Source organism: Pipistrellus kuhlii, unplaced genomic scaffold (genome assembly GCF_014108245.1).
Source record: "Pipistrellus kuhlii isolate mPipKuh1 unplaced genomic scaffold, mPipKuh1.p scaffold_m20_p_59, whole genome shotgun sequence".
NCBI lineage: Eukaryota > Metazoa > Chordata > Mammalia > Chiroptera > Vespertilionidae > Pipistrellus > Pipistrellus kuhlii.
The window spans coordinates 1,295,850-1,313,921 of record NW_023425561.1 but is presented as its reverse complement, the minus strand read 5'-3'; the positions used below and the strand labels follow the sequence as shown (position 1 = coordinate 1,313,921).

The following is an 18,072-nucleotide window of genomic DNA, read 5'->3' as shown; positions in this document are numbered from 1 at the left end:
GGTGCAGAGCTGGACCATGAGCTGCCTGAAGGGTGTGGACAGCATTCTGAAGGTCCAGGTACGCATTGGCAGATGTTCCCCTTGAAGGTCCCACTGGACAACACCGTGGGTAAAGAGTGGGTAGAACGGGATCTGTATTAGAGGGAGGGGATGGAGGAAGGTGGCATTGAAGGCACTTGGTACATGGACGTGGGGCTGAGGGAGGAGAGTGAAGGATGAGTAGGCCTGTGATTGAGCAAGCTGAGCTGAGTGCCGCCAGAAGGAAGAGGACAGAAAGAGCAGAGGGACAGAGAGCAGGCTTCTTTCCATGGGGACTGGATGCCCTGTGGGGGGACACTCCTTCCCTGGGAAGTACGTGAACGTGGAGAGCAGCAGCCTCCTGAGGAGCCTTCAGTGTGTGTCTCACGTGAATGAGGGCCCAGAGGTTGGGACAGAATCTGAGGAGGCTACTCAGCACCCCTGTGGACATCCTGCTCTAACACTTGCATATTAATAGTCATTGAGATTCGGGAAAGACAACCGGTCAGGAGGCGATTGCAGAGAAGATAGCTTGTGACTCCCAGTTCCCAAGAGGAGGGGGCATGGCCCGCCACTCAGGGCCACAGGAGGGAGCACTGGGCTGGGGAGGGGGCTGAGAAAGTGGGGAGAAGCGTGGGCAAGAGCCTTGCTTGTGGTTTCTGCGGGAGGAGTGACTGAGGGGGTGGGCAGGCTTAGGACTGGCTGGGGGAACAGTTTCTGCAGGCTCTAGGGGAGGCGCTGCCCCTAGTGGGCTTGGACCTGGACCTGGGCCATTGGGGCGGTGGGCAGTGGCGCAGTGAGCCTGGGTCGTTGGCATAGCAGAGCCCGTGAAGGGCGGGTGTGAGCTGTCCTCAGGAACCGGCAGCCTGGGAGGCGGTCTCTCCGCTGCAGGCAGGCTCCGATGTGGACGTGTCAGAGCAGATGAAAGCCAGGCTCATGCCCAGCAATGGGGCAGGAGCAATGGGGTGGGGCCAATGTGCCAGGGACCTGAGAGGAGAGGCTTCGACCCAACTTTGTCCAGGCTTCCTGTCCCTCCTAATCCCGGGGCTTCTCTGAGTGACAGCAAAGCTGGTGACCCCAGCAGTCCCAGAGGCTCCTCTCCAGGGGTTACTACTGCCCTCCAGCCAGGCCTCTGCTGCTTCCTGCCGTCTGTCTGCACTCTCTGCTTTTCTGTTGTAGTCAAGTGATGACCCAATGCCTGGAGACCTGCTTGAAATCAGTCAAGGTGTCCATAAGCACTGGGCAATCTATGTGGGAGCCGGCTATGTGATCCATGCGGCAACTAAAGGTAAAGATAACTTATTTGTTTAATCACCAGCTTTATGTTGAAAAGAGGGAATAAAAGAACTCACTGCTGTGCTAATAGCATCTGTTTCCTTTTGAACTATGACATGTCAGATCTTTACACTAAGGAATGGGATGGGGACTCCATCAGTTGACAATTCTGTTATGACTCTCTCTTAAGCGTCCAGAACTAAGCCAGGTGATAGGACATAAGAAAACGAGCTGCCACACAACAGTAGAAATTGCTAGGCCTTTGGAGTTCTTTCGAATCCTTGCTCCACAACTTTTGTCACTTAAGTTTTCTGGCTCAAAATGTGTCCTGTGAAATGGAGACAAGTCACCACCTGGGAGAGGTGGTAAGAGAATCAGTTGAGACTGGCTTCTTCCAGGTAGATTCTGAAAAACTCAAAACTTTGAGTCAGACCCATGCCCAAAGATGCACCATCTGCAAGCACTTTTATGATTGCATTGTGTGTTGTCAAAGACAAGTTTAAATAACTGACACACCCAACAATCGGAGAGTTGTTAAACACACCAAAGTCTCACATCAGTGGAATGCCACGGCAGCCATTCTACGTTATTACGGAGCTGCCACTTGTTGCTCTGGAACCTGCTGGCAACAGATCCTTAAGTACTTACGTTACAAACGTGTGGATCAAGCAATGGCACTGCTGCTCAATTTAGCTTCCAGCAAGAGGGAAAACTGTAGAAGGAAGGGCCCATGACCTCATGGGCCCATGATGTCAGTAGAGTGACTTCCTTTCTTCTTCCCCTCCTTGTCCAACGTGGCACTGCTGTGGTGGCAGCTTCTTAGAATCTCTCTGTGTTCCCAGGTGTGTCCTGCGGGCCGAGCTGTTCCAGCAATGTACGTGACTATGTGGTGAAATGGGAACCTCTGAGAGCAGTGGCAGAGGGCAACAAGGTCAAGGTCAACAACTACTTGGATAACAAGGTCAGACCCCGGCCTGGGCATGACATTGTCAGTTTGGCGCGGAAGAAAGTTGGGGAAACCTGGAATGACAACCTTTGTTTCCCAACTGTGAGCACTTTGTCGCAAAACTGAGAACTGGCCGCCCTGCAGCCAACAGGTAAGAGCCCGAGGGGCTGATTCCACGTGGAGTTCTCTTTACAGGAGGATGGGGGGCAGCTCTTGGCGCCCCCTGACATCTCTTATGGGAGCACCCAGGGACCAAGCACTTAACCAGCCCAAGGCCCCAAAGCTGCTTGCACACTTCAGGGTGTGAACCAATTGCTTTGACTCCAAGAGCAGTGTTTTGTCCACTGAGTCCGACGGCTTTCTGCTCTTTGAAGGGCCCTTTTCAGAGGGGAGACCTTTTGTGAAGGGTCACCAGTGTAACCCCGGCAGGGCTCCTTGCCCTGCATGCCAGGAAAAGCGGGTGTAGATGCTGGCACTACCCTGACCAACCAGGAGACCTGCTACAGGCTCACTCTCCTGCCTGGACTCGTTTTTCTATCCAGAACCGGTCACGTGCCTCTGCCCCCTCCACATCATGGCTCCTGTGAGCATTACATGATCGGGGAAGCTCCGCTCAGTGTGAGCCACTCTGACTAGCAGCTGCTCCTCCCACAGGCCCGTGGCCAATGAGCAAGCATTCCTTGTCCTGTCTCCAGAGGAGGGGCCCAGGCTCAGAGGAGAACTGGCTTCCAGAGGCTCATCAGCATAGCTTCCGGGATGCACTGGGGCCCTCTCATCCCTAGTTCCGCAGCAGCACTTCCTCTCGCCTTCCATGCTCACAGCTGTCTGGGTCCTTCCAGATACTGTGCTGCCTGCGAACAACCCCAAACGGCATCCCGTCCGCTGAGGGCTTCCTCGTGTGCGGGAGGCGGCGGCAGGTGGAGGACCTGGGAGGGAGGGCCTGGCTGGCTCTGAGCACGTGCAGTCCTTTACCTCTGTGCTCCGCTCTGAAGGCAGAGCCTGAAAAGTCCTGGAGGTTGTCAGGGATGAGCCGGGGTCCAGATAAGATCACTTTCCCCCCATCCCCCAGAGGACCTCAGGCCCAGAGCTGCTCAGACATGAGCTCTTGGGGACACAGTCCGCTTCTTCCCTGGAGAAAGGAGAATTCATGTGTTTGTGTGACTTGAGAGGGAGGGGCCATCAGTCTGGGACTTCCTTCTAACTCTGAGCAATGCACTGTTCTCCTCAGGGTGGCGTGTGAGTCAGCTGGTGCTTCTGAGGCTGTGCCACAATCCTGGCTGCTTCCCAGTGCTCCCCAGAAGCAATGAGTACATGAAGAAGCCACTAAAGTCTCCAGTTAGAGGCTGCGTCAAGCACCAGCTGTCCCCCTGTGCCTGGTTCTCTCTCGCCCTGGCATCTTGAGGAGCCACTTCTAACAAGACCACAGCTTCTTGAGGAAGGAAATGAATGAGTCCAGTGACCCCTTCATCAAATATTTCCACTGTTTTCCTGCAAACCCAAGCATCTTTGGACATTCTTGAAATATTAATATTTATTGCATGTAACATTATGTGTAAGATCCTTTCTCTTGAATAATTGGTATTTATGTAACATTATTATATTTTAAATCATTTTTCTTGAAATTAAAAACAAAACTGGAAAAAAATCTTTGGAAAGGAAGCATCGACCATTGAGCACCCATTGGCCACTTCCACTGGCTCATCTTGAAAAAGACCCTTGAAACCTGAGCTTCAGTTCCCTCTCTGCCACATGGGGGGGGGGGGGGGGGGCCTGCCTCGCCGCGGGCTTCCTTAGCACATTGCCGGCCATCAGCAGACGTTCAATAAATTGGTTCCACTCACTTTGGCTCCTGCCTCGATTACTTTTACTCTCTGGGTGGACAAGGGACTCAAATTCCCCTGCCTGACCTCAGCATCCGGCGATGAGTCCAGCATGAGAGCAGGCAGACACCTCCTGCCACGGCAGTGCCTCAGGGGCCAACCTCCACCGCGATAAAGGTAGAAGCTAACACACAGGGTCCAGCCTGTCCTGCCCATGACTATTGTGTGAGATCACTGTCACTTCATGGGCTCAGTCTGCTCTGGGTCTGATTTCTGGATGTCAGTCCCAACTGTTTTCCGGTTTGCGTCTCATGTGGGCTTGGAAGTGGCAACCCCCTGCCCCTTCAAGGCTGCTGGGCTGCTGTGTCTGCCACCAAGCTTCCCCAGAGGTGGCCCCCGGAGAGCGTCCACCTGTGTCACCAGGTGGTGGGGTCACCAGGGCTGCCACTCCTCTGGCCCTGCAGACAGGGGGCACTTCCCACTTTGCTTCCCATCCCAAAGATATTCAAGTCTGGACCCTCCACCCCCAGAGCTCAGCAAACCCCAGCCTGGAGCTAATAAAGGGAATTTACCAGAAGGAAGAAGAGCTGGGGGATAACATCACTGCCACGATGTCATGTGACCATGCCCCGATCCAGGACGCACGTGGGTTCGTGTATTTACACAGTCAAGATGCCTGTCCCTGCCAGGACCCTGATCTGCCTTCCACAGGCGACGCTGGGACCTGGCCCTCCCGGGGTCCAGGCCCCAACATCCCGGGCCACACTCCATGGAGGGACACCTCCCTGTCCCAGCATGGCTTCCGGCCCTGACACCTGAGCCACCCGGACTGGTGTCTCCCAGGACAGCTGACCATGCGCGTGCCCTTGCCCTTGAGGGAAACGGGCTCTCCCGCAGATCTGCTCCGTGAGTGACGAGGGTGAGGCTCCCAGGACTGCTCCTGAGTGGCACTTGTCACACCCCGTCACTTGGATTGGGTGCTTTTGTGGCAAATGTGTGTTTTCCCAACGAGAAACGCTATTCTACACGCCAGACCCCGGGACGCCTTTCCCTCCCCGTTGTCAGCCCCAAGTCCACCGTCCCATCACGAATGTGAAAATGTTCCCCCTGAAAATGCCGACTAAGTGTACCGCTGAGCAGAAACCTGATCTTCCGGGTGCCGGGTGTGGGGGAAGGTGCGGTGCCCCAGCTGGGGCAGCCGTGCGGGTTTAGGTCTCCGAGGGGAACCGCAGTGCCTGTGCGACAGGGGTGTCCCCGCTGCCAGGAGAGCGAAGGAGGGGGCGCTGGGCTCTGCAGGAGCTGAAGCCCCGAAAGAAAGAGCCCCATGGTGAGAGGGGGAGGGCGATGGAAACCCGGGTGCCCAGGGCTTTGGGGGTAAAACCAGAAGTGTGTCCCCAGAGAAACTGCGAAGCGGGGGAGCCATTTGTGTGCACACCTGGCAAGTCTGTGCTGCTGCCCCTGGAGGAAGCCTCGAGTGGGGGGGGGGGTGCCCGCAGCCATAAGACACACGGCCCCCCGGGAGCCCGAGCCGCCAGCCGTGGGGCAGCAGACAGCTCAGCGGGAGGCAGGGGGCGTCAGGACTAAGGGAGCCCTGCGGTGCGTGTGCTTTTGCAGACACGTACACGCCTTCTCACGGTCTGTGGGCAGCTGGCACCTGTGTGGCCACGCAGCCGAGGGGTGTGCCCTGCTCCATTGTACCCGGCTCAGTCCCCGAAAGTGTTAACCTACGCACCCCCCCCTCCCGGAGAGTCCGGGAGCTCCCGCTGAATCCCCTTGTCCCCCCGCCCCCTCCCCCTGCTCCTCCTGCTCCGTCCCTCCGGTACGACAGCCGAGTGTCTCCAGGCCGCTCTGCCCCCAGCTTCCATTCTGGTGGCTCCTACCCAGCCCCATCGCCACCTTCTCCCTTCTCCCGGGATGAAAACGCTCCTGAGGTCATTTGGGCCAAAAGAGCCTCTTTGCAGAGCTGCTGGGCGGAGCCTGTGCCCTGCCTCCCCACCTCCTCCCCACCCCTCCCCAGTCCCAGGACAGAGGGCGGCTTCGGAAGCCGCTCTCAGGGAAGTTCTGCTTCTCCCACCCACAGGCACCCCGAGGCCAGTGAGCTCCTGGCCCCTTGTTCTAAGGCGCCACCTGCTGGGGGTCCCCCGCGGGGAGCAGGAGCCCCTGGCCTGCCTACTGTCTGCGGCCCAGCGCTTCTGAAGGCTTTGCTGAGACCGTGCCCTGGTGGGGATTGGGGTCCACATCTCTGTGCCTGGGAATGGCAGCCCAGGGTCCAGGGGAGAGGTCCCGAGTTCCGGGAGCAGGGAGAGGAGGGAGAGGAGGGGGAGGAGGGGGAGGAGGGGGAGGAGGGAGAGGAGAGGGAGGAGAGGGAGCAGGGGGAGCAGAAGGAGCCGGGGGAGCAGGGAGAGGAGGGGGAGCAGGGGGAGGAGGGGAAGGAGAGGGAGCAGGGGGAGGAGGGGACGAGGGGGACGAGGCAGAGCAGGGGGAGCAGGGGAGCAGGGGGAGCAGGGGCAGAGATGGGGCTCCACGCCTGCTCAGGCCCCTCCCGGGGACTGCGGCCCCGGGGAGCCCGCCGTTGGGTCAGGTTATTGCACACGTCCATGTAGGACAGGCTCCGAGGCGCCATCTTCTGATGCAGTGAGCCGTTCGCTCTTCCATGCAGAGCGTGTCTCCCAGCGTCGGAAGGAAACCTGAGCTGCCCCACCAGCCCAGGACCCCCCAATCACCCCCCACATCGCCGCCCGCCGGCCAGTGGCCCTGCAGAGGGAGTGGGTGTCCCTGCCTCGGCCACATGAGCAGTAAAGCTCCTTCTAGAGGCTTTATGGAAACCTGCTTGCCACTGACGCCTCCTGCGGGCCTGGGAGGCTCTGGCACAGCGGGTGGGGCGGCAGGACACCCTGTAGGTGCTGCGGGCACGGTGGGCAGAGCTCAGAGATGCTGCTAAATGCCCCGCGAGGCACAGGCCCCGGCTTGGCCGGATGGGGCTCTGGACGGCATTGGTGTGAGGCGGAGCGTCCGCCCTGAGCCGTCACTAAAAGCACAGGAGAGGGGCCCGCTGGTGAGTCCATGATCCGGGTGAAATACAAACAGACAGCACTCAGTCAGGTCCAAAGAGACGGAGAAGAGAAGAGGATAGAGGAACCATGGGACACGTAGAAAACATGGCAGTAATGTAAAGGGACCATATGTATATAGATGGGGGGAGAGAGTTAAAGGAAGATTAATGTAAATGGCCCAGTTTCCTAGCAGTACGAGCCACCATTTATTGATTCCAACTCGGTACGCGCCTGTTAAGCAATTCCAACTCACAAATTCGCACAACCGCCCGCTCGGTGGATGCCACTCCCCACGCCTTTCCAATGAACACATGGTGTTTGCCCAGACCAGCGGTCAGCAAACCGCAGCTCGCGAGCCACATGCGGCTCTTTGGCCCCTTGAGTGTGGCTCTTTCACAAAATACCACGGCCTGGGTGAGTCTATTTTGAAGAAGTGGCATTAGAAGAAGTTTAAGTTAAAAAAAAATGTGGCTCTCCAAAGAAAATTCAATTGTTGTCCTGCTGATATTTGGCTCTGTGGACTCTTTGCCGACCACTGGCCCAGACCCACGGCTTCTGAGCTCCTGCAGGTGCCAGGAGGCGACCCCCGGCCGGTGTTTCTCCTCCGGGGCAGTGCCATGGCCGTGACGGGGGAGCCGCACGTCCAGGACCGTCCATGGGACCCTGAGCGGGAGCGCTGACCGGGGGACGGAGCTGCTTCTGCCCTGGCGCCAGGGGCCAACTCTGCGACAGGGGACAAGCCCACCACGCCTCTCCCTCCCTCCAGCCCTCCATCCACCCTTCCTCCCACCCTCCATCCCGCCTGTGTCCCTGGCTTCTCACAAGAACCAGGTGTGTGGGAAGTGCGGGCAGCAGAGCCACACCGATAGCGCTGGCCGGCCTGGGGCGGTGGGAGCTGGTCAGGACGACCCTGGGGTCCGTGGGCGCCCCCTCCCTGCTGTCAGGAGGGCGGCGGGCCTCTCCCTGCCCTGGGCCAGGACTCCGAGTGCCCGGTCAGCTACACAACCCGCCTCCTCTCCGGGCCTGAAGGCAGACGGAGGCAAAGCCCGGCTCCTGGGGGAGGGAGGGCAGAGCTGGAGGCGCCCTCACACCCCCTCCTGCCCTCTGCAGTCCCCGGAAGGAGCTGGGCCTGGCATGGGGCAGCAGGCAGGCGCTCGGAGGGGCGGGCAGAGCCGGGGCGGGCAGCTGGTGGGCCCCCCTGTCCGGCCTCAGTGGTGCAGGCAGTACAGCTGGACGGTGCCACTGACACGCAGCTCCCGCAGCCGCTCCAGGACCTGCCGGCCCAGGCTGGTGGCGCCCAGGCCCTGCCCATTGAGCGCCAGCTTCAGCCCGCCCTCGTGGCACAGCAGCAGCACCTGGTGAAGGAGGGCGTGAGGCCGCGGCGTCCCGCTGAGCCCTCCCTGCCTCCCGCTGCCCGCCCAGCTGCCCTCCTCCTCCCCAGGCCCCGGGGCACCGGGTGCTGGGCCCGCACAGAACGGGCCCGCTGGTCACCATCCTCCCACCAGGGCCCGCTCAGCTCGGCCTCAGCCCCAGGTCCTGTGCCAGCTGTGCCCTCCACGCCGGTGCCAGGCCCCTCTCGGTCCCTGGGTCCCGGGCCACAGTGCCAGGCGGACAGCCCTGGCATGGAGGTCCCTGGACTCACCCCCTCCTCGATCGGTGCCCAAGGGGAGTGCTGGGCTGTGACCCACCTCAAAGAACCGCTGGGGGTGGAAGAGGAAGGGGGCGGAGATCAGCTGCCTCCGCCCCCAGGGCGACACCCAGGCCAGTGTCCTGTCCGCGAAGGAGGCCCTGAGCGCCAGGGGCACCCGCGCGGCCGCGTCCAGCAGGCTCAGCGTGAGGCTGCGGGCAGGAGCCGAAAAGGGGCTCAGCTTCCTCCCCCCTCTCTCCCCCACCCCTCCCAGCTGCTGTGGCTGCTGGGCCCGGAGGGGTGGGCCTCCCGCCCCCAGAAAGCAGCCCTGGACCCGACAGTGCGGAGCGAACCGCCTGCAGAAACCTCACGCGGAGACTGAACCCCCACGTGGCCACTCACTGGCCCCAGGACCCCGGGGGAGCCACGACCTCGCCCGAGCCTCGGTTTCCCCTCCTCGGAACGGGGACAATGGCGGTACTAGCGATGCCAGCGCTTCCTGAGGGCGTGTGCCAGGTAGTAAGGGGTTAGATGGGGCTGCCTGGGCTCAGCTCTGCCTGGGTCCCGTGGCCCTGGGCGAGTCAGTGGCTCTGTGCCTCAGTTTCCCTCAGACTCCTCCCCAGAAAAGCCCTGTCTTCCCAGGGGCCTGAGAACCCTTGGGGGCCTCAGTGTCCCCCCTCAGCCCCGGGGGTACTGACTCCCTCGGGAGGCCCGGGGCAGCTCTGGGGGTGCTCTCTGAGGCTGCTGCTGAGCCCCAGATCCTCAGTGCTGGGGGGACGGGTCCGAGGAGGAGGACACACTTCAGTGCACACGCTCGCCCCGTTCGTAAAACCAGCGACAGCGGCGGCGGCGGCACTGCCTGCAGCCACCGCTGCGCCCGGTGGGGGCCGGCCAGTGGCCCGTACGGTGTCCGGGCGGCCATGCCCGTCTTCCGCCCGAAAGCCACTCCCTTTCCACTGCGAGCGCTTGTGTGAGGGTGGCTCCCGCTTCCCCTTCGAAGCCATCCCATCCCTCACGCGCGCGGACTGCGGACGCATGATCTCCCTGCCCCACGCCCCAGCCCGCTCCGCCACCTGTCCGGCCTCGGGGGCCCGGGCTCGCCCGCCGTGTCCCTCAAACCACGGCCTCCGAGCGGGGCCAGAGCCTGGCCTCACGCCTCGTGTTTTGGGGGGACAGGGGACGGTGTACTTTATCCCTGGGAACATTCGTGTCCCTGTATGGCCGGGATCATCTCTCCTTTTGCTTTCCTGGTGGGGAACTCGGGATTCCTGACGCGGAAAGCAGGGGGCTGCCCCAGAGACCACACGGCGGAGCCTGGTTCTGAGGACCGCTGTCAGGGCTGGGGCAGGAGGGGGCAGGGGGTGAGTGAGGCAGTGACCTCCAACACAGTAACAGAGCCAACGGAAAGGGTGGGAGCACAGAGGCGTCCCCGAGTCCCCGCCCCTCCTCCTCGGGGAAATCGAATACAGACACCAGCTGTGGGTCTGGCACAATTGGGAGCATTCACCCGGCCCCGAGCATTATCACCCCTCTCATGGCAAAGAAGCTGAGGCACAGAAAGGGAAGGAATTGAGGTTCCACAGGCAGTAATGGTCCCCCACACACACCCCGTCAAACCCAGGAGGCAGTGAGGCCCAGAAAGGCCAGGGCGTCCAATGCAGTGCCAGGAAAAGGAAAAGAGGAGGGCGGGGTTGGGGGGTGGAGCAGGGGTGCCCCCAGCGGGGGAAGTAGGCAGTGTCTCCTTGGCTATCTGTCCCCCCAAGTCCTCCCCCCCAGCACCGCCGCCTCTCCTGGCGCCTGCTGTTTCCCAGCGTGCGCCCTCTCCGGGCTCGGCCCGCGCCTCTCCAGGGAGGCCCCAGCGAGGGCGCCCAGCACTGGGGCTGCTGGGCCCAGAAGGCAGCTGGGTCCCAACCCCAAACCCAGCCCGCCCTGTGCAAGCTCTGCAACCCCGACCAGCTGACTCCTCTCCGCTCCTCCGTCCGCTCCTCCATAAAACGGGCTTAATGGTGGCTTTGGAGACGAAGAGGCAAATGGGTGTAAAGCAGGGGTGCTCCCTCCTCCGGGGGCATACTCACTCCTTGGGCTCCGGCAAGACCAGCCCCCGCAGCAGGATGACCTGTCCCGGCCAGAGGCCCCGGGGGAGGGGGCGCGAGCAGGGCACCTCCTGAGGGAACACAGGAGGCGCCTGAGGGGACTCACAGAGGCTTGGGGAGGGCTGCCGCCCCAGGAGCAGCTTTGGGGCCACCCTCAGGGGCAGGGGGCCCTGCAGCAGCTAAGTCTCTGCCTCTAGGCCTGCAGCGGGGGGGACTCGGCTCTGCCCGTTTAGCAGACACCCTGCCGGCCTGGCCTCTGCCTGCTCTCCCTGCTCTCCTTGCCTTCCCAGGCCGAGCTCCCTGCCGCTGTGCTGCGGGCACCACGGATGCCCCCCATCCTGCACCCCAAATTGTAACGGCCATTTCCTTGGTCTGCCTCCCACCAGCCTGTGGGCAGCTGGAAGCCTGGGGACTGGCTTGTCCCTCTCCCCTGGAGCCTGGCCCGGGGAGGATCCAGTAACTGAGCAGAATGAAGGCAAGGCTGGAGCGCACGCAGCCTGCCGCTGCCGCCCACACCACAATTCTCTCTGAAGGGAGAAGTGGGGGGGCACTCCCCCCCCCCCGTGGGGGCCTCCTCCCCGAGGGCAGGTGCGGGCTGGGGCGCTCACTCACCAGCCGGGGGCTCCCCAGCAGGAAGGGCTGTAAGGAAAGAAGAGGGACGCGGAGGTCAGGCGGGGCTCGCACAGTGAGAGGGAGACGCTGGGCAGTGCCGTCAGTGTGTGGGGTTGGTCACTCTCAGAGACCGTGCCGGTGAGCGAGTGGGGCCTGGTGGGCCCCTCGGGAATTCAGATGGACGCCAGCTCTGGACACGGGGAAGGACTGGCAGAGGGTCTGTCCCTCCTCACCACGTGGCCTTGGCGATATCTGTGCCTCATCCCCCCCAACACCACCACCCCCCACCCCGCAGGCCAGGCCAGCCCAGCTGTGGGCTGTGGGAATCGGAAGCTCCGATATACAGGGATCTTCTGCATGAATGCGGGGCTGCCCGTTCAGGGCACCCCCTCCCCCACCCCTCTTCCCAAGCTGGCCCAGGAGACAGCTGGGCGCTGGGCAAGGCCAATCCAGGCTCTCCAGGGGCCAAGGCAGAGCTAGTTGTATCCATAGCGACCATACATGTGCCGGGGACCAGCAGCCCAGCAGGTGAGGGACAGGTCACGCCGGGGGAGGGAGAACAGGGGCTCAGTTCCAGCGTCTGGGACAAGGGCCCTTCTTGCTCCCAAAAGACTCACGTGTCCAACTGGGTACTCGCTGCCCCCCTCTGGAAACGGCTGTTGGGAAAGAGAAGAGGCAACCCCGGGATCAGGACTACAGCCCTCCAAGGGCCACTGGCCCTGCCTGCCTGGCCCTGCCTGCCTGGCCCTGCCTGCCTGCCCTGCCTGCCTGGCCCTGCCTGCCTGGCCCTGCCTGCCTGCCCCTGCCTGCCTGCCCCTGCCTGCCTGCCTGGCCCTACCTGCCTGCCCCTGCCTGGCCCGGCCTGCCTGCCTGCCTGGCCCTGCCTGCCTGCCTGCCTGCCCCTGCCTGGCCCTGCCTGCCTGGCCCTGCCTGCCTGCCTGGCTCTGCCTGCCCCTGCCTGGCCCTGCTGGCCTGCCCCTGCCTGGCCCTGCCTGCCTGCCCCTGCCTGGCCCTGCTGGCCTGCCCCTGCCTGGCCCTGCCTGCCTGGCCCTGCCTGCCAGCCTGCCCCTGCCTGCCTGCCCCTGCCTGGCCCTGCCTGCCTGGCCCTGCCTGCCAGCCTGGCCCTGCCTGCCTGGCCCTGCCTGCCAGCCTGGCCCTGCCTGCCTGGCCCTGCCTGGCCCTGCCTGCCTGCCTGGCCTGGATGCTGGCAGAGGTCGCTTGGGCCTTGAGCGCTGCTCAGGGCTGGCCTGATGGCTTCCCAGGCTCCACCTCAGACTTGGAATCAGGCCTCGGCCCCCAGAAGCCTGCCTTTGCACACACCCTCAGGGGAGTGACAGCAGCTGCTATGTCTGAACCCCTCGGGCCACGTCTCCAACTGCCCGGTCTCCCGGCCTCTGCTCCCATGTTGACCGGGCCCCACGCCCAGTGTGGGCTTCCGTCCCGGCTCCTGCACCCCTGCTCACCGTCACCTCTCCCGCCCTCACCCCACTCATGGCCGGCCCTCCACACCCCCACCTTGGTCACGGCTGGCCCCACAGGACTTGTCTGTGCCAGAGGAGGTCAGAGGCCACGGCCACACCGGCCCGGCCCCACGGGAACTTACGTTGACGTTCAGGAACCCAACGGCCTTCACCAGGACGTCCCCGGAGATGCCCAGGGTGTCCACACGGGACAGCGGGAGCCGGTAGCGGAAGTGGAGGAAGTGCTGGCCGTTCACGCTCACCTGCCGGGCGGGGCCGCTCAGCGCAGCTCGCATCGGGCCCCGGCCGGCACCTCCTCGGTCCTCTGGGCCCCTGACACACACACCCCGCCCCCCCCCGCCCCAGAACACAGTTCGGGGGACTCCACAGAGGAAGGACCCGGGGAAGGACACGGGGAAGGACACGGGGAAGGATGGGCGGAAGGACACGGGAAGGATACGGGGAAGGACACGGGGAAGGACGGGCGGAAGGACACGGGGAAGGACACGGGAAGGATACGGGGAAGGACACGGGAAGGATACGGGGAAGGACACGGGAAGGACGGGCGGAAGGACACGGGGAAGGACACGGGAAAGGACACGGGAAGGACACGGGGAAGGACACGGGAAGGATACGGGGAAGGACACGGGAAGGATACGGGGAAGGACACGGGAAGGACGGGCGGAAGGACACGGGGAAGGACACGGGAAAGGACACGGGAAGGACACGGGGAAGGACACGGGGAATCTCGGGCGGAAGGACACGGGGGAGGACACGGGAAGGATGGGCGGAAGGACACGGGGAAGGACGGCGGAAGGACACGGGGAAGGACGGCGGAAGGACACGGGGAAGGACACGGGGAAGGACGGGCGGAAGGACACGGGGGAGGACACGGGAAGGACGGGCGGAAGAACACTGGGAAGACGGGAGGAAGGACGCCGGTTCTAGGCCCGGGGGCCCGGGCCCAGGCCCGCACCTTCATGTCCTCGTGCCCGAAGAGGAAGAGGAGGCGGAAGCTGTCCCCGCGCCGCAGGGCCAGGCGGGGCCAGCGGGCCTCGGCCTGCCAGCGGCCGGCCTGGCGGGCGTTGCAGATGGCGTGCGGCTGGGCCGTGTGGAAGCGCGGGTTGAAGTGGATGGCGATGTCGGGCGCGGGGTGCAGGCTGCAGCCGCACTGGAAGTCCACCTGGAACCTGCGGGCGGCACTCCGCTCAGAGGCCCGGAGGCGGGGAGGGAGGCCGGGAGGAGCCCTGCTCCGCCAGTGGCTGAGCCCCCCCCCCCCCACTCCCCTGTCTCCCACCCCCCGCTCCCCTACCCCTCCATCCCCCCTTTCCACCACCCCCGGAGCGCCCTCACCTGCGCGCGGCCAGCGGCACCACGCCCTGCAGCAGGACCATCTTGCCGGCGCGCAAACCCCCGAAGATGGTTGTGACGTAAGGAACCACCTGAACCAGGGAGACACGCACCCTGCTGATTGGAGAGGAGGCCGAGGGCCCCATACCCCACGAGGGACCCCATATCCCAAGAATGAGAAAACTTGACACCCCCCCCCCATCTCCTCCCCTCCACAAGCAGCTGGGGGATTAGTTTTCTCTCCCCTTTCCTGCACCCTTACCTGTCGCAGCCACACTGCCCTGGAGAAGCCAAATTCAGCTCCTCTGTGCGCCCCACACCCCCACCCCCAAACCCCTCACCTCCCCAAACCCCCCACCCCAAACTCCCTCACCTTCGCCAGCCCCGCCCCGCCCCGCCCCCAGCGCCCAGCAGTGCCCGGGGAGGCTGGCCGTCCGCTGCTGCACCCCGGCCGGCAGGAGTAGACTCGCAAGGCTCCCTGAGGCCTGTTCCCTGGCCAGAGCCTGGGACTGGGAGGCAGGGGGACGGACAAGAGGGGACAGATAGGCGGGCACCTGAGCAGGGCCTTGATGCGGACGCCTGGACAGGAACTGACACTGGCCTCCAAGCTGCCGGGCAGCCACTGACAGCGCGCTCTGCGCTCCCCGCCTCTCCGGCTGCTTCCTCCGCACCCCGCACCCGCCCCCGACTGGACCTTCCTTCGAGGTTCCTGGCACCTTCTCTGGCACCACACCCTTTAGTGTCTGAATCCGTCTCCCCTCCCCGCGCTCCAGAGCACGGCCGGTTTGCAAGCGCGGCCCTTGCCAGCTGGCTCACGGGCACAAGGCCTCAAAGCCGCAGCCCGCCTCTCCCGCAGTGGGCTCAGTGCCCGGCTGGCACAGCGTGGGCTCTGAACAGGTGTCCGCAGCAGGTGCACAGCGGGCGGGGTCACAGGACCAGCCTTGCAGAGTTTCCCCACCCCCAGCACCTCCAGAGGCCCGGGCCACCTGCACCTCCCGCTGACCTCCGACCTCACTGAGCGGGAGCTGCACCTGGAAAGCTAGGAGGGGCTGGGGGGGGGGGGGGGGGGAGAAGGGAGGAAGAATGAAAGGGGGAGTGCAGACACAGCTGCTTCCCCATCGCTAGGGCCTGGAGAGGTGCAGGGGTCCAAAGGCCAGAGCACCCACAGCTCGGCTGGGCTGGCTCCCATCCCGGGGCCTGCCGCTCCTTCTGCAAAGCTCCGCCTTTTGCAAATCCCAGCGGACACAGCCACAGCCGGAGGAGGAAGCCAGGAAGCCCGCCCTTCCCTGACGTGGAAGTTCCCTCCTTCCTCCCCACCAGGTGCTCAGTGTCCCCCCAATAATACTATCCACACCCCAGGCCCTCCTGCTTCCCCCTCCCCCAGGCCCTCCTGTCACCCCCTCCCCCAGGCCCTCCTGTCACCCCCTCCCCCAGGCCCTCCTGTCACCCCCTCCCCCAGGCCCTCCTGTCACCCCCTCCCCCAGGCCCTCCTGTCACCCCCTCCCCCAGGCCCTCCTGTCACCCCCTCCCCCAGGCCCTCCTGCTCACAGCTCTCCTGCTTTTTAAATGCAAGCACTCCCTCTTAGTCTCCCTCTTAGTACGCAGACAGGGTGCCCACAGCTGTGTGTGTGTGTGTGTGTGTGTGTGTGTGTGGGAGGTCTGTGTCTGGGGGTGCACTGGGATACCTGCATTTTATCAAGCTCCCCCCTGACCCCTTAGACCAGTGGGAGCAGCTGGTCAGCGCTTTGCCCAGCTCAGGAGGCCCTTCGGGAGCAGAGGGCAGGTGCTGGGCAGCCGCTGGGGCTGCGTGTGTCTCCACCCGCCACCTGAGGCCGCCGCGGAGGGAGGGGAGGGGAGGAGGCTGCTCACCGGGTGGAAGGCGGGCGGCTGCAGGATGAAGGTGTCAGGAAGCGGGTCCAGTTTCTCTGCCGGTGACATGGCGATGGGGGCCTCCCACCGGAGCCGCTGGTCAGTTCCAGGAGCCGGGCCGCGGCTGAGTCACTCTCCCAGCGGCTCCTAAGCCCCAGGCGGTGCGGCGGGTCCGCTGTTGGCCCTGTGCTGCTGGCGCTGGCCGGGGAGGGCACGGCCACCGGCTCCTGGTGCCACGCCCGCGCCCTAGCCCTGCCAGCTGGGCTGGGCTGTCTGCAGCAATCCGTGTCCGGGAAGGAAAGCCACACCAACCGACCGACCGACCGACCGACCAACGGGCCCCTCTGGGCCTGAAGCACGGGCGGCTGTCACAGAGCAGAGCGGGTGGAGGGGCAGAGGCTGGCTCCTGGGGGCCAGGGAAGGTGTGGTGTCCAGGCCTGTGCCCCGAGCCCTCCCAGGCCCCGCCCCCAGCTCCCCAGCTTCCTAGACATCGTGGCCTGGCTCCCCATTCCCTCCCCCCCACCCTCCCCACGGAGGTTCTCCTCTGCCTCATTCCCCTGCCCTTTGCTCCGTTTTTCTCAGTTTTGCAAGTTGTATGGTTCCCTGGGGCCCCGTTTCAGCATCGGCTGGGAATGCCAGGGCCCAGCTGGTGCCCAAGAAAGTGGGGGGGGGGGAGAGGAGGGGCCCCTTTGAGCTCAGAAAAGGCAGCGAGGCCCAGTGAGCGGCACAGCGCCCAAGGGGACCCGGGTTCTTGCTCAGGTCCTGGGCTGCGCGGCTGGGACAATCCACGGCCCCGCTGGGACTCCCTCCAGTGGTCCGTACGCAGACAGGGCGGCCACAGCTGTACGTGTGCATGTGTGTGTGTGTGCATGTGCGTGTGTGCATGCATGTGCGTGTGCGTGCGCGCGTGTGCATCTGTGTGTGCGTATGTGTGCGTGTGTGCATGTGTGTGTGCGCACGTGTGTGTGTGCTCGCGTGTGTGTCCCAGGGAGGTCTGTGTCTGGGGTGCCCTCAAACACCTGCATTTTTATCAAGCTCCCCCCTGACCCTCTAACCCAGCGGTTCCCAGCCTTCGTAATGCCGCGGCCTTTAACACAGCTCCTCATGCTGTGGTGACCCCCAACCACAACGTTATTTTCGTTGCTCCTTCGTAGCTGTCATTTTGCTACTATTGTGAATGGTAATGTGAATGTCTGTGTTTTCCGAAGGTCTTAGCGACCCTGCTAGCGGTTCTCTGCCCGCGGGTCCCGCTGTTGGTCCTGACGCTGCTTGGCGCTGGCCTGGGAGGCACGGCCCACCCGCTCGCTCCTGGGCCCGCGCCCGCGCCCGCGCCCGCACCCTCGCCCCACCCCGGCGACCCGCAGGCTGAGAACCGCTGCTGGAGAGCCTAAGACCATCGGAAAACACAGATATTCACACTACCATTCATAACAGCAGCAAAATTACAGCTATGAAGTAGCAACAAAAATAATGTTATGGCGGGGGTCGCCGCCACATGGGGAGCTGTGGTAAAGGCCTCGGCATGAGGAAGCTGGGGACCGCTGCTCTAGCAGAGGCCGTCCAGCTACGGTCTGAATTCCAACACGGCTTTCCCTGTCAGAAGCCGCACAGCCGTTCACCTTTATCCCGAGTTGGGAAGTCCCGGATCTGCCCAGTGTCAGACTTGGCAGCAGGAATACATGGCGGGACCGGGCTGGGCAGAGGCTCAGGGCAGGGGGTGCTGGGAAGGGCCAGGACTGTGTTGAAGGAGGGCGAGCACATGAGCCGTGGGGGAGGGGAAGGCAGCTCAGCTGCCACTCAAGGGCGGCATCAGCATTGGCATCACCTAAAAGCTTGTTAGAAACGCACATGGTGCCCTGGCTGGTCTGGCTCAGTGGATGGAATGTCGGCCTGAAGACTGAAGGGTCCCGGGTTCGATTCCAGTCAAGCGCACATGCCCGGGTTGTGGG

The 18,072-nt window shown here is 63.6% G+C and overlaps 2 protein-coding genes across 8 annotated transcripts in view; one reads left to right on the top strand and one right to left on the bottom strand.

Moving 5' to 3' along the window:
* Nucleotides 1–4,013, top strand: part of LOC118707299 — a 47,999-nt gene extending 43,986 nt beyond the window's left edge. For 2 of the 7 annotated variants that reach the window (XM_045574038.1, XM_045574041.1), the window contains 3 exons: nucleotides 1,198–1,306; nucleotides 2,136–2,390; nucleotides 3,468–3,748. In XM_045574038.1, coding sequence (XP_045429994.1) covers nucleotides 1,198–1,306; nucleotides 2,136–2,365 — 339 coding nt within the window. In that variant the 3' untranslated portion in view covers nucleotides 2,366–2,390; nucleotides 3,468–3,748. Of the gene's footprint in view, nucleotides 1–1,197; nucleotides 1,307–2,135; nucleotides 2,391–3,467 lie in introns of all 7 variants that reach the window. The other 5 variants (XM_045574043.1, XM_045574042.1, XM_045574040.1 and 2 more) reach the window with 5 other exon arrangements.
* Nucleotides 4,014–7,908: 3,895 nt separating this feature from the next.
* Nucleotides 7,909–16,291, bottom strand: LGALS12 (galectin 12). Its single transcript, XM_036417412.2, has 9 exons — nucleotides 16,124–16,291; nucleotides 14,258–14,346; nucleotides 13,881–14,094; nucleotides 13,048–13,167; nucleotides 12,062–12,100; nucleotides 11,445–11,471; nucleotides 10,815–10,903; nucleotides 8,801–8,951; nucleotides 7,909–8,467 (listed from the first exon to the last, which is right to left on the bottom strand). The coding sequence occupies exons 1-9, from the start codon at nucleotides 16,190–16,192 to the stop codon at nucleotides 8,321–8,323; spliced, it is 945 nt and encodes a 314-aa protein (XP_036273305.1). The 5' UTR covers nucleotides 16,193–16,291; the 3' UTR covers nucleotides 7,909–8,320.
* Nucleotides 16,292–18,072: the final 1,781 nt, after the last annotated feature.

Bases quoted from the DNA above. Each gene is read 5' to 3' on its own strand.
- LGALS12 (XM_036417412.2), bottom strand. From the start codon at position 16,192: ATGTCACCGGCAGAGAAACTGGACCCGCTTCCTGACACCTTCATCCTG. The intron at 14,347-16,123 runs GTGAGCAGCCTC...TCCCTGGTTCAG, and splicing joins AGCCGCCCGCCTTCCACCCG to GTGGTTCCTTACGTCACAAC. The intron at 14,095-14,257 runs GTGAGGGCGCTC...TGCCGCCCGCAG, and splicing joins GTGCCGCTGGCCGCGCGCAG to GTTCCAGGTGGACTTCCAGT.